At 35.1% G+C, this 14,721-nt stretch overlaps 1 protein-coding gene across 7 annotated transcripts in view; it reads right to left on the minus strand.

Annotated features, from left to right (window-relative positions):
- Positions 1 to 14,721, minus strand: part of ICE2 (interactor of little elongation complex ELL subunit 2) — a 63,122-nt gene that overhangs the window by 23,879 nt on the left and 24,522 nt on the right. For all 7 annotated transcript variants that reach the window (XM_003267059.2, XM_030814501.1, XM_030814502.1 and 4 more), the window contains 6 exons: positions 9,863 to 10,000; positions 8,535 to 8,651; positions 8,212 to 8,371; positions 6,810 to 6,991; positions 2,052 to 3,045; positions 1,171 to 1,346 (listed from right to left, as the gene is read on the minus strand). In XM_003267059.2, the coding sequence (XP_003267107.1) occupies positions 1,171 to 1,346; positions 2,052 to 3,045; positions 6,810 to 6,991; positions 8,212 to 8,371; positions 8,535 to 8,651; positions 9,863 to 10,000 (1,767 nt within the window). The remainder of the gene's footprint in view (positions 1 to 1,170; positions 1,347 to 2,051; positions 3,046 to 6,809; positions 6,992 to 8,211; positions 8,372 to 8,534; positions 8,652 to 9,862; positions 10,001 to 14,721) is intronic.

Genomic DNA, 14,721 nt, shown 5'->3' on the forward strand with positions numbered 1-14,721 from the left:
AAAACACACTGACATTTGAAGTGGTCAGTGATGATTCTTATTGGGCAGTGGGTTAGATAACAAGAGATAGAGATACCAAAACTTGTTTTTTTTAAATGTGTACTGTGACAAATATAAACAACAGAAAAAGTCCTCAAGAAAAATGAAAGGAAACACACTTTGATATTACATACTCCATTATAATATAGAAGATTCCCTTTATTTACCAGAATTCAGTAGTCATACACACAAAAAAATACAAACTAATCTGAAAGAGAATTTCAAATATGAAAAATTATTAAAAGAATTATTCAAATTGCAGCAATACATGTTTTTCCCTGAGGAAAATATTTATATCAAACCCAAAAGAAACAGGGGGAAAAAGAAAGGAAGACATTTGGTCTTCTAACAATCCTGAAAAGACCTTACATGTGTGTGAAAGGCCATCTTTCAAAAGTTCTACTTGGACTTCCAAAGTAAGTCAAGAAGAGCCCCAAAGTAAGACATAAAAGAGTTCGAGTTCACATGTAATAATGGAAATCCAAATTCCCAGAGAAAACAGGAATATGTGTGCCAATCTAGATGTAATCTATGATGATGCAGTTTTTTATAAAGTTTATACAGGTGGAGTATCCCTTATCTGAAATGCTTGGAACCAGAAGTGTTTCAGATTTTGGATTTTTTTTCTGGATTTTCGAATATTTACATATACATAATGAGATATCTTGGGGACAGGACTCAAGTCTAAACACAAAACTCTTTTATGTTTCATATCCACCATATACATAGAGCCTGAGGGTAATTTTATACAGTATTTTATATACTTTTACACATGAAACAAAGTTTTGACTGGAGTTTGGACTGTGACCCATCATAGGAGGTCATGTATGGAATTTTCCACTTGTGATACCATGCCGGAGCTCAAAAGCTTTCGAACTTTGGAGCATTTTGAATTTTGGATTAGGGCTGCTCAATCTGTATATTCCAAGCATGAATGTTACTGGCATTTATGGCTACTATATACAAACTTATTAAAATCGATCTCAGCATTTTAGTAAAACAAAACAAAACAAAACTGAACTTGAAGATACTACTATGAGTGCTCAACAATTTAAACTTCATAGTAATGGCATGTTAAGTATCTGTTGATTATTCTGTGATCACATTCTAACTCCGCAAATAACAACTTACTCTTCTGATTTTCTTCCGTTTTTTAGAACGTGGTCTTGTCTCTATCCTCTGGACACTGCAGCGTACGAGTAACAACAGGTCTTGCAGGCTAAATAACTTATAAACAAAATTTCCTTCCTGAGGAGCTAGGTATTCCGATGTATCTTCAACATAGTCCTGAAGTTCATATGGCAATCCTTTAAAAATAGTATTTCTCATTTTTAAAATACATTAGCTCTTTACCCATCATAAGCAAGGATACAACAATTCAATTAACTATTTTTAAACTTCTATCATCTTTAATTTTCTACTTCTCTGCCTAATGGACCCTCACACTATTACCATTTCTGTTTACTTTTACTGGAACTGCAGTTAAGAGCTGAAATCCTAGCTTTAAGGTTCTTCTCCTTTTAACCTTCACTAACTCTAGGCAAAGTATAAATTTGTGAGACAGCATACCATGTGAGAAAAATAAAAAGTTTAAAAAGTAATATTATTCCTAATCTAGGCAGAGCTGAGGAGCAGATTTATTTCACAAAAACAAAAAGTATAAAACTGCAGTCCAACACCAAGTATAATTAAATTTTAAAATCAATCAATGTTTATGATTATTCTGGATGCACTTACCCTTCATCAATTTGACAAATCACATTACCTATAGCTTAGCAGTCACTGTACATGTTAGATAAACACAAGTTGCAAGACCCATACGCCTTTGTATACATATCTAGAGAGGCTTATTTTGGAAGCTGAAATACTGATCAATAGATTGAAAAAATGAAATATCAGTGACTATATGACACTTACAAAACAGGTTATAACAAAGTAAAAGAACGAGAGAGAAAAACCTAAGGAAAAAGAACAAGCAAAACAATGTAAGCTCTTTGTAAATATTTACTTACGTCCTTTTGGCTTCTGAAATGCAGAAGGCCATCCAGATTTCGGCCAACTACAGGAGTCTGAAGGACCAGACAATTGCTCAGAAACAGAAGGCTGTTTAGAATTTTCTAAATTCATTAAAGGCAATTCGGGTACTTTTCTGGAAATTGGCTTTAAGAGCTCATCCTGCATTTTTAAAATCTCTCCAACTGGATCAAATTTTTTATATACTCGTTTGATGGGTTTTTTTAAAACACATGACTCTTCAGGACTACAGGCATTATTAGTCTGGTTTCCTACAGAAGCCTGTCCTGAGGAAAAATTTGGACTAGCTGGTCTAGAACTTAAGTTAGAATCCACAACAGCTGTCTTTCCATCACTATTATTTTTACACTCTGTATCAATGATTAAACACTCCTCATCTGTATCACTGCTGCAGAGAACTGTATCTTCCGTTTTTGCTGCTTCCGATCCAACAGTCTTTTCCTTTGAGTTGTCTAGGTTTTCCAGAACATTAGGTCTTTCACCATCAGCATGTACCATATCTATAGTCATATCATTTTTATTAGAAGTTTCAATTTCCTGAGAATTTTCTAACTGTAAGGCATCAGATGTTTTCAAATCACTATCTTGTATCAAAGGCTTGTCAGAATTTGATACCTTTTCACATGATTCAAATCCCTGATCATCTTTATTTTTGTGCTCCCCAGGGCCACCATCCATACCAGTGACCAGCTGTTTCTCCTTTTGCAATTGTTCCATCAGAATCTGAGATAAACTTCTAGAATTAGCAGAAATGTCTGGTGCACTTGGTGCCACAGTTGTAGTTCCTGCTTTGGGGGCTGTAGGAACATCTGTCATGTTAGGTACTGTGGAAGTACTTGCTGGACTTGGTGACTTTGATGCTTTGGTGGTGGTTACTCCAAAAGTTTCAAGCTCTGTGACATCATCATCAAAATCCAGATACAAGTTTTCAAGACTCTCAATTTTTCGGCACTCATTGACTTCACAGGACATCTTAAGTAAATAAGTTGGTAAAGTATTAGTAAAAATTTCAAGCCACCCTACCTATCTCTTAATGTCCCTATCCCTGTCATACATACTTCCTGCTCTTATAAAGTAGAAAGAAAAGTCTAATGGTTGTAAAAGGTTCTTGTTTAAGATGACAACAAACTATTACCAGCTATTATTAACCTTATTTTCCCACTGAAATGTTCATGATAACAGGCAAATTTGCCAAGTTATAATAGCACAAGAAATGGAATATTTACGGACTACCACATCTCAAGAGGAATTTCAACGAATCAAAAAACAGACAAGACCACAAAGAAGAAATGTAGGGCCAAACGGGAGGCAGATTTTCATTTATGTCTACTCCATAGACTCCTGCAGAGACACTTGGTCTTAGCTGACCAGGAGGAAAGTCCCTCTGCCACTGTGAGGACACTGCTTCCAATGCGTCCAGAGAAGTGTCGCCAGCTTCTGGTGCACCCTTAATATCAACCAGTGACTTTCTTTCCACAACTACTCAGGGAAAACAACTCTCAGCAATAAAAGATGGGGCAGAAACTGACAGAAGGTGGTTTATTGTATTCTGAGACATGAAGTCATAAATGTTGTTTTTCATGTACTGTTTTGGTAATGGAAAAACTACACACAGCTTTAACTTATTCAGGACTACACTGTCCCCTCTACAAGGAGACAAGCACCAGAAGGTCTCTCTTCAATCTGACAGAGCACTTTAAATACCATAGAAATTTGGTAACGGGTTATGTACATCCACTAGCCTTACAGTGCAGGATTTAAGAGAAAGGTTCTAACAGTCACCAGTAGTGAGTAAGAAAGATCAACTCATGTAAGTTACTTAACCTCTCTGAACCTCAACGGCCTCATCTCTAAAACAGGTACAGCAGGGGCATCTTCTTGGATTTGTTCTAAAGATTAAGTGAGAAATTATATATAGAAAATCTCTTGGCATAGTGCCTGTCACATAATAAGTAGCCTCTCAGTAAATGGTAGCTAGTGAATGGTAATTCCTACTAGAAGACTACCAAATTTAGTAAAAAAGTAAAATTAAACTATATGCTGCTTATGTGAGGCATTCCTACACAAAAAGGTTAAAAACAAAACAACTACAGATGCCATCAAGAGATAAAAAGAGGAAGAATAGCAATGAAAGTGTTAGACAAAGCAGAATTCAAAGCAAAAAGCATTATATAGAAAAGGGAGAAATGCTAGTTTGAAAAAAGAGAAAATCCGTGATAGATAGATAGTGGTCATAAATTTTTATTACACAAACTGAAAAATAAAAGAAAAATTTGACACAAACACAATTATACTAGGTCAATGAGATACTGTCTCTATGTAAAAAATAAAAAGGAATACAGAAGGTATGAATAATATTAAACAATGAGAATATATATGAAAGATTGAAAATACATATGTAAACAGACTACAAAGATATACTTTTTCCCTTCCCAAGAATCCAAAGGGCATTTCAAAAAATGAACTATAATATACAAAGAAAATCTCAATATAGACCAAAGCAGAATCTGATAAAGTCTTATTCTATGTTCAGAAGGAAATAAAATTAGATATCATTAAGAAAAATGTAAACAAACAATAAACTAAAGCACTTGAAAATTTAAAAACATTCCAAATTGTTGGACTACAGAAATCAAAATAATTCCAGAATACTTAGCAACATAAATTAGACTAATAGACATTAAGAAGTAAAATAATTTGAGGCAAAAAAAGCATTATCATCCTCTCATTTTTATTTACTTTTGCTAGGTGTTTGGAGACACCTGCACAATCCAGAAAAAGCATTTTACTCCAAGTTCAGGGCCTGAACACGCAGGCTGTAATTTCAGAGAAAGCTCATTTACTTCTGGTTCACCGACTCCTGAGGTGCAGCCCCTTTGGGGTCCAGGCCCTTGGCGGAAAACTGAAGTTTTTCTTTTATCCCCCAGTCCTATGATGCTGCCAAAAGCACAGTTCATTTTCTTAGTTGCCTCTTCAGAACTGGCAAATATAATCCACGGCAAAAATGACCCTAAGTAATAGGCTTACCTTCTGGGAATCCTGTCTTCTTCAGTATCTCAGCCCTACAATTCCTCACTATCTTGTTAGCTTTTTGATGCTTCTAAGAAAGACATTTTAATATTTGTCCAGCTTATTTAGATGTCATCAATAAAAGGAGGGTCCAAATTACCTGGTCTACCATTACTGAAAGAAGCCACCATCAGTTTTCATCCCTCTTAACCTACCTCATGTTTCTTCTTGTTTCTGCCTGACCTTCACCTCAAAATAAGTTTTAGGCAGATTTTTAAAAGTAAAATGTGTAAGAAGAAAACTAAGTTAAAAATGCTTTATGACATGTGTATCATAAAAATATTAAAAGGCAAATGGCAAAGAGACAAACATAAATATAAAAACCAAAAGGCCAGTATCCTTAAAATTGTATGAGCTCTTAAGTACAAGAAAAACATTTTTATATTTTATTTTAAAATTTTGTTTGCTTCCTCATTTTACTCAAGTCTCTGTTCACATTTCCTATCCTCAGAAAAGCCTTCTTAATCGTGAATATAAAATGACCCCTTCCCCACTCATCTCTCTATTTCCCCTTAACCTACTTTATTTTTCTCCGTAGCATTTACCACTACCTGCTTTTTTACTGTATCTGGGCCCTCTGCCACTTATTTAAGGTCTGAGGGAAAACAGGTTTTGTTTTTATTCACTGCTGCTTCCTCCCTGCATAGAATAGTATCTGCTCAATAAAAACTTATGGAATGAATGAATCAAGTTCTCTATAAACAATGTATTTAAAAATCATGGAAAAAATATTTTAAAATACAGAAAAATAAAAGCTAATATTTACAGAGTGCCAAGTGTTACTCTAAATGCTTTATATGTACAAATTCATCTAAACCTAAACAATCCTATGAGTTAGGTAATATCATGATGCCCGTTTTACAGATAAGCAAACTAGACACAGAGATATTATGTAATCTGCCCGAGGTCACATAGCTACTAAGTATACTGAAGATTAACAATCTGGCCAAATACTTTCCGTACCAATCAAATTAAGCTCATCTGTTCCTTTTCACACTTAAAAACTCTTAGATATGGGTCAGGTAGAGTGGCTCACGCCTATAATCCCAGCACTTTGGGTGGCTGAGACGGGTGGATCACCTGAAGTCAGGAGTTTGAGACCAGCCAGGCCAACATGGCGAAATCTCGTCTCTACTAAAAATACAAAAAATTAGCTGGGTATGGTGGTGCACACCTGTAATCTCAGCTACTTGGGAGTCTGAGGCAGGAGCATCGCTTGAACCCAGGAGGCGGAGGTTGCAGTGAGCAGAGATCGTACCACTGCACTCCAGCCTGGGTGACAGAGCGAGGTTCCATCTCAAAAAAATAAAACTCTTGAATATGAATGAGACCAATTAAACAAAACCTCATATTAACCACCACCATCAAGGAGTTTTCACTACATACATAACTAAAAACTGTGCTCAGCCTTTAACATAAAATATCAAACTTAACCCTCATAACCTTGTCAAGTAGGTACTACTTCCTTTCATGTATGAAAAGAGAAAACTTAGGCTGAGGGAGGTTAAGTTAGTTGCCTAAAGTCTAGCTAGACTCGAAATTCAGTTTAAGTTTGAATCTAAAGCCTGTATTTTTAACTACTAGGTTTAGGGATTTGGAATAAAACTTTATGCTTCAAAAGGATAAACAAGTACATTCCCCTTAGGGGAAAAAAAAGCATTACATACGTCCATGTCAGATATAAACTCTTCAGGTTTGTCCATAAAGACTGCAGAGACTGGAACAGATGTGTTTTTGGACATCATAAATTTTAATGGAACTTCATGAAAGATTTGATTTCTCTCTCTCATAGTCATTTTCTTTTGGGGAAGTGGTGAATTAATATATATTACTTTAACCGGTTTTGAACCTTAAAACAGAAACCAAAGAAAAGAGGTGATTAGTATCTAATCGTGATATATTTTTTAAAAACAGGATGTATGACATAAGGATCACCAAACAAAGAGACACAGGACAATGGCAGCACATGTCCCATATATTTGCTACCCTTAGACTAGCAGATATTGAAGTCCTTTAGAAATCTAAGGGCAAGAAAATCCAACTGGCAGGAGAAAAATGTCTTCCTAGCAATGTTTAAAGAGGATTTTCTGGTTTTTACTATTATATTCTTACTGTCATTATTACTCAGTTTCTTATAGGAACTAGCAAAAAGTGATGAAATATTTACCACATAGAATATATTACATTTAACTCTAATTTGAAGTTTTGTTTCAACAGACATAGTCTTTCATTTATTATATTTATGCTGTCATATATATTAATTCTGAAAGATTTTAAAAATTAAATATAAAAACAGTATGGACATAATTTCTTATATACAGGAATTAATATGCAAATATTAATTTTATTGTCAAAACAAAGACTACCCTATTGCTTATATGTATAGACTTACTGTTATTCCAAATTCCAGTAACGAACAAGTAAATAAGTCATAAAAACTCACCCATTTGAGATTGTCTACTAAAGTACTACGTTCCTTTCATTTCAGTGAAAGACAGAACAACTTGAACATTTCATGTATCTCTTGGCCACCCTATGCCATCATTTTGTCTCTAACTCTCACCCTTAAACACGACTACAGGTGCTATAGACCTAATTAATCCATTTAGTAGTGTTGAGCCTATAGTAGCTTTATACATAAAAAAGTTTTACTGCATGTGTCAAACTTATATCCTCCTTAAATCAGTACTTTGATATCTGACAACTGACCACCTATATTTAGACAGCTGAAATGAAATGGTTCCAACCTCTTTTTTCTTTTTTTTAAATTTTACTTTAAGTTTGGGGATAAATGTGGAGAATGTGCAGGTTTGTTACATAGCTATACATGTGCCATGGTGGTCTCCTGCACCTATCAACCTGTCATCTAGGTTTTAAGCCCTGCACGAATTAGGTATTTGTCCTAATGCTCTCTCTTGCCTTGCCCCCCACCCCACGACAGGCCCCGGTGTGTGTTGTTTCACTCTCTGGGTCCATGTGTTCTCATTGTTCAACTCCTATTTATGAGTGAGAACATGCGGTCCAACCTCTCTTTTTTGAGAGCATTATTTGACATAGCAAATCACAAACCTGCAACAGGTATTACTTGAATACACACTGGAATTTCCCACTGTTCCTTGTACGCTGGTCCATGATTATTTAATAAGGTAAATAATGATTGACTAGTTAGAGCTATCTGAGGGTGATATCTGGAAACAAGCTTCTCTGCATTTGGATCTTTACTAATATCCTGAAAAACAACAAGTAATTTGTTACTTGGTTATACTTATTGAAAATTTCTTCAATAAAGAACAAAAAAAGTCAGAAAGGGGACTTTAGGACAATCAGGTTAGATATATTTTGTGAGATATAAAAGATTATTTAGGAAGATCCAATGTTGCCTTGGTACTTACATAATGCATAGCTTCAGCTGTTTGTTCCGACGTTTCGATGGTAGCTATGTCATCTTTTGAGAGCTGCAACTTTATAGGCATTGAGGGAAATACTGTTTTCACATATTTTACACTGCCCTAAATATGAAAAAAAAAAAATCATTTTATTGCAAAAATCGCAATGTATTTTTTTCTAAGAAAAGTATCTTTCATCATATGAAACTCTTAACTTGAACTTTATCATTCTACTAAATGTAAACATCAGATTTAGAAACTTTATGCCAAGATATTCATGTTTTTGCTTAACAACCGCTACCTGTGCTTTTTTTTTTTTTTTTTTTTGAGACTTTGAGACTAAGTCTCACTGTTGCCCAGGCTGGAGTGCAGTTGTATGATCTCAGATCACTGCAACCTCTGCCTCCTGGGTTCAAGCAATTCTCTCACCTCAGCCTCACGAATAGCTGGGATAACAGGTGTGTGCCAGCAGGCCCAGCTAATTTTTGTATTTTTAGTAGAAACGGGGTTTCGTCATGTTGGCCAGGCTGGTCTCAAACTCCTGACCTCAAGTGATCTGCCTGCCTCGGCCTCCCAAACTGCTGGGATTATAGGCGTGAGCCATCATACCAGACCAGTTTCATAGAATTTTTCCTGCCACTTTAAAGTCTATCTTCTCCTTTTAGGAGATACAAATCATAACGGGATGGTAGAAACTCCAAAATATCCTCTCCACACACTCATTTCTAATATGTTTGTGAATAAAATCCCATTAAAAAAAGGGGCTTTCTGCTTGTATTCAGGGGCATTCAGATGGGTGGTAAGAAAAGAAAATCAAGGAACAAAGTAGTGACATTTTTAAAAACATCAAGTGTTTGTATCCATAGAATAAAAAGAAAGGGAAACAGATTGGTATTACATATTTTAAAAGTTATCTAATTATTGCTTAAAATTTAAATATAATGTCTATATAAAATATACATGAGCCAGGTGCAGTGGCTCACTCCTGTAATCCCAGCACTTTGGGAGGCTGAGGCATGTGGATCACCTGAGGTCAGGAGTTCGAGACCAGCCTGGCCAACATGTGAAATCCCCATTTCTACTAAATATACAAAAATTAGCCGGGCTTGGTGGCGGGCGCCTGTAATTCCAGCTACTCGGGAGGCTAAGGCAGGAGAATCACTTGAAACTGGGAGGTGGAGGCTGCCGTGAGCCGAGACCATGCCATTACACGCCAGGCGACAAGAGAGAGACTCTGTCTCAAAAAAAAAAAATATATATATATATATATATACACACACACACACAATATTTCAGACAAAAAAAAGCTTATATCCTCTGATAATAAACCTTACCAATGCAAGAAGAGTTTTTTCTAACTTTAGTCCCATCTCTACTCTGAATGGGAAGAATCCCATTAAGCTGGTGACCTCGTGGAGAGTATAGAATTCTGAATACTTTTTCACTTGTTCAATGCAAGCTCTTAAAATTTTCTGAGAAATATAAATTAAGAAAAATTCATTTGTATTGTATTTCTCTAATAATGCAAAAAGAAAATTTTTAGTTACATGTGACTGTAATTATTCATTGCAAAAATGAGCCCGATTTCATTAATCAAGCTACTAATACACACATTGTATATTCTTTATTTTCATATTTTTAACCCAGTTACTTAAAATATTGATGTTTAATACTAAAGTTAGCAGTGTCATTAAAATTTAAAATTAGAGAAGACACATAATACCATATTTTCCATGTTAAGAAACTGTTAAAGGCACATGAAAATTTCAACACACTTTTCTGCAATAAAAGCAGTTACATGAATAATTAGAAATTAAGTAGTATACTCTAAAAACATTCCCAAGCACAATGAATTAATGAAGTAGTTATCTTACAGGTCATTCTAATCTATAATCTAAAAAAATCAATGAGAAATGTTATAACTAATCCAAATGATGGAGTACTTAGTATTTTCTTTCCTCCAAACTGTTTTCAAAATATTAATGACTTATCAGGAAATGTAATCAGTAAGTAAATAAAATTCACAGCTTTTTGTGAGAATAATATGTGCCACTTCTGATAATATAGAAACAATTTAGAGATGCACAGCTGTTGGGGGTGGGGAGAGTTGTTTGATTAAAACACACACACACACATTATCTTCCAAGATACATATTTTTTCTTCTTCTGTCAACGAACCTTATCTGAAATGTCTTAGAAAATATTTTAGGTCACAAAAGCTCTTGACATCTTTATATATTATCTTTATCATATATATCTACAACCCCTCTCCCTTCACATATTTGTAAAATGTGTCACCTTACAAATCAATAACTTTACTCCAGTATATCTTTTCATCTGTAGTTTCAGAACCTCTTCCCCCTTTTTCTAATCCCTACTGCCTGCTATCTTTCACATTTTCTCTCTTCATCTATGCTTTTCATGGAAGATCTTTATATTTAATTCATGGTATCATTTGTAACTAACACAGATGTGGACTAATATGGAAAAGTTTTAAAAAATCTGAGTCAACTGCAAACTCCTATCTGCAAAATATCTTTGCTCCTTATTTGTACTATTAGTTAACTTTCACTTGTAACATTCCCTTCCTATGGTAGTTATTACAAGAATTTGAATATGCAGAGGAAGGCGATAAATAAGAACTATGTGAAATAGAGACTATTCTTGTTAGATATTCATTGGCATATCATTTCTGGTAAAACTGTGGTGGATGTTATGGTGTTTTAACTGAATTAATTCAGTAACTACAGCAAGAGAGTCAAAGGAAAATCTAAGACAGTTTTACACCTGTACTCTGATACATTATACAATTATCAAACGTATTTTACAACTGGTAGGTATTCAATTAACTAAAGGATTATTTAGCTTATGTAGTAAAAAAAAATGTTTTATACTAATAATTTATCTTTCTTTGAAAAATAACTAACTGAACACAGGAGATTAAAAGATTCAGGCTGTTCCCCATCTCTTACCCACTGAGTGCTATTAGTGTTTAATACTCAAAATATCTTGAGAATTAAATACACCAAAAGCACATGCATTTATACAATACAGATCTATCATTATAAAAAATGCTCCCTAAATTTTATTTTGGGCTGGAAAGGAAAAATATTTCTGGGCTTGGTGAAAAGCAAGGAAAATATGCAAAAACCATAAATCAACACATAGAGGAGAAACTAGAGCAGTGAGCAGTAAGAAAACCTATGAAAGGTGAGGTGGCTTGAGGGCAAATTCTTCGACCAGTTCTAAGATCAGGTGGGAAGCCAAACATAAGACTTCTACATTTAAGCAGGGATTTGAACAGATATATGTACACTTATGTTCATAACAGCATTATTCATAACAGCCAAAAGGTGGAAGCAACTCCAGTGTTCATCAATGGATGAACAGATATACTAAATGTAATACACACACGTGCACACACACAAACACACAATGGGATATTAATCAGCCTTAAAAAGGAAAGAAATTTTGACACATGCTACTACTTGGACAAATCTTGAGGACATTATGCTAAGTGAAATAAGCCAGTCACAAAAAGACAGATACTGTATGTTTCCTCTCATATGGGGAACCTAGAATAGTGCAACTCATACAGACAGAGACAGAATGTGGTTGCCAGGAACTGAGGGGAAGAGGAAACAGGGAGCTACTGTTTCATGGGTACTCAGTTTCAGTTTGGGAAGATGAAAAGTTCTGAAGATGGATGGTGGTGATACTTGTGTAACAATGCAAATGTATTTAACGTTATTGAACTGTACACTTAAATGGTGAAAACGGTAAATTTTGTTATGTATACTTTAGCAAAATTTAATAGAGAGAGAGAGAGAGAGAAATGGAGGATAGACTGAGGTCTAGCCTCGGAAAAATTTGGAAATCCTAGGAAGAGAAACGAGAAAATGAAGGAGAAGCAATCATTGAAAATGGTTGAGAATTCTCCAGAACTGATGAAGGCTATAAATCCACAGACACAATAAACACAATCAGCCAGCAGGATTTTATTAAAAAGCATATGTTTATGAAACTCTAAAACACCAAAATTAAAGTACAGTAAGAAAAGACAGAAGCCCTAAAAGAAATGACAATTAGACAATGCATTTTTCAACAATAACATGAAAAAGTAGGATTGTATCTTTAAATGTTGTGGAAAAAAGGTAACTGCCAACTTTGAATTGTGTACGAAATAAAATGATCTTACTAAAATGAGAACAAGAGAGATAAAAGATTTCCAAATAAACAAAAATGGAGATTGTTCACCATTAAGAGACCCTCATCAAAGGCACATCTAGATAGAATACACAGGATTTCAAGAAGAATGAAAGAATCTCAGAAGGTAGGTTTGAGAAGAAGAAACGGTGGGCCAAAATCTAGCAAACCTGTAGATAAATTAAAACAAACATAGTCCATATAAAATAATAATGTGGGTAGGTTTAAAAAAGAAACAGCATTACAACAAAAATAGCATACAAGTCAGAAGGGATGTAATGAGAGTCAAAATGCTCTATGATTTATGTATTATTTGGGAGGCTAGTTGATATTGAATAATGGAAGTATTGACTATAAAAATTCAAGAGTAACCACTAACAGAACAGAAAGTAGACATGTAAATTCCAAAACAACAGAGAAAGGGAAACTAGGAAAAATGTCAATCTCCTCAAGAGGAGTTTAAAAAAAAAAAAAAAAAGCACAGAAAAAGTAAAAGAAGCACAAACAAATCAATATATACCGTCATCATAATGGATGTAAATCACTAAACTTTCTAATTAAAAGAGATTATCAGATTTTATTTTTAAAAGAAAGGAAAGCAATCTAGCTGAACAGTGTTTTAATCCCACCTAGATTTTTGTGGAAATGGACAAGCTGATTCCAAAATTTACTAAGAATGTAAAGAACCCATGATCTCAGGACTATAAAACTACAGTTATCAAAACATATGGTTTTGGCATCAAGACAGACATACAGATTAATGGAACAAAATAGTCAAAAAATTGATCCAGGCTGGGTGTGGTGGCTCACACCTGTAATCCCAGCACTTTGAGAGGCCAAGAAGGCAGGTGGATCACCTGAGGTCAGGAGTTCGAGGCCAGCCTGGCCAACATGGTGAACTCCATCTCCACTGAAAATACAAAAAAATTAGCTGGGTGTGGTGGCAGGCACTTGTAATCTCAGCTACTCGGGAGGCCGAGGCAGGAGAGTCACTGGAACCTGCGAGGGAGAGGTTGCATTGAGCAGAGATCACGCCATTGTACTGCAGCCTATGTGACAGAGGGAGACTCCGTCTCCAAAAAAAAATTGATCCACATGATGGTGACGAGGTAATTCAGTAAGGGAAAAAAATACCCCTCTCAACCAAACTCTGCTAAAGCAGAGTTTCTCAACACTGGCATTACTGACATTTTGGACCACATAATTCTTTGTAGTATTAGGCTGTCCAGTACACTGTAGGATATTTAGTAGCACCTCTGGCTCTACCCACTAGATGCCATCAGCACCGCTACCAAGCTCTAGACATTGCTAAATTTCCATTAGGAGGCAAAGTCACTCTCAGTTGAAAATGACTATGCTAGAAGAACTAGATATTCATACGGAAAAAAATGAACTTTGATCCTTACCTTGTATCTTACACAAAAATTAACTTGAAATCAACATAGACTTATTTTCATGTATAAGTTAAAACTATAAGCCCTTTAGATTAGGGTTTCTCAATGCAAGCACCCCTGACACTTCCAGCTGGATAATTCCTTGTTGTGGGGGACGTCACTCACATGCATTTAGTATGTTTAGCAGCATCCTTGGCCTCTACACAGTAGATACTAGTAGCATTCCACCAGTTGTAACAACCAAAAATGTCTCACTGTTAAAGTCCTAGGGACGGGTGGGGTGGGGAGGCGGGTCAGGAAGGAGTAAAACTGACCCCAGTCTGAGAATCACTTGGGATAGGCAAGTATTTCTGTGCTAGAACACATGAAATCACTAACCACAAAAATTTTTGATAGATTAGACCATTAAAATTCTGTTCTTTGAAACACTATTTAAAAAATTTAAAAATACATCATAAACTGGAAGAAAACTATATATAATGTAGTTGTATTCAGACTATATAAAGAAACTTTATGGCTTAATAAAAAAGCAAATAAAAAATAAGCAAAATACTTCAACAGACATTTCACAAAAGAAATGCTCTTAAAATGAG

The sequence above is a fragment of the Nomascus leucogenys genome, chromosome 6, assembly GCF_006542625.1.
Source record: "Nomascus leucogenys isolate Asia chromosome 6, Asia_NLE_v1, whole genome shotgun sequence".
In the NCBI taxonomy this organism is placed as follows: Eukaryota; Metazoa; Chordata; class Mammalia; order Primates; family Hylobatidae; genus Nomascus; species Nomascus leucogenys.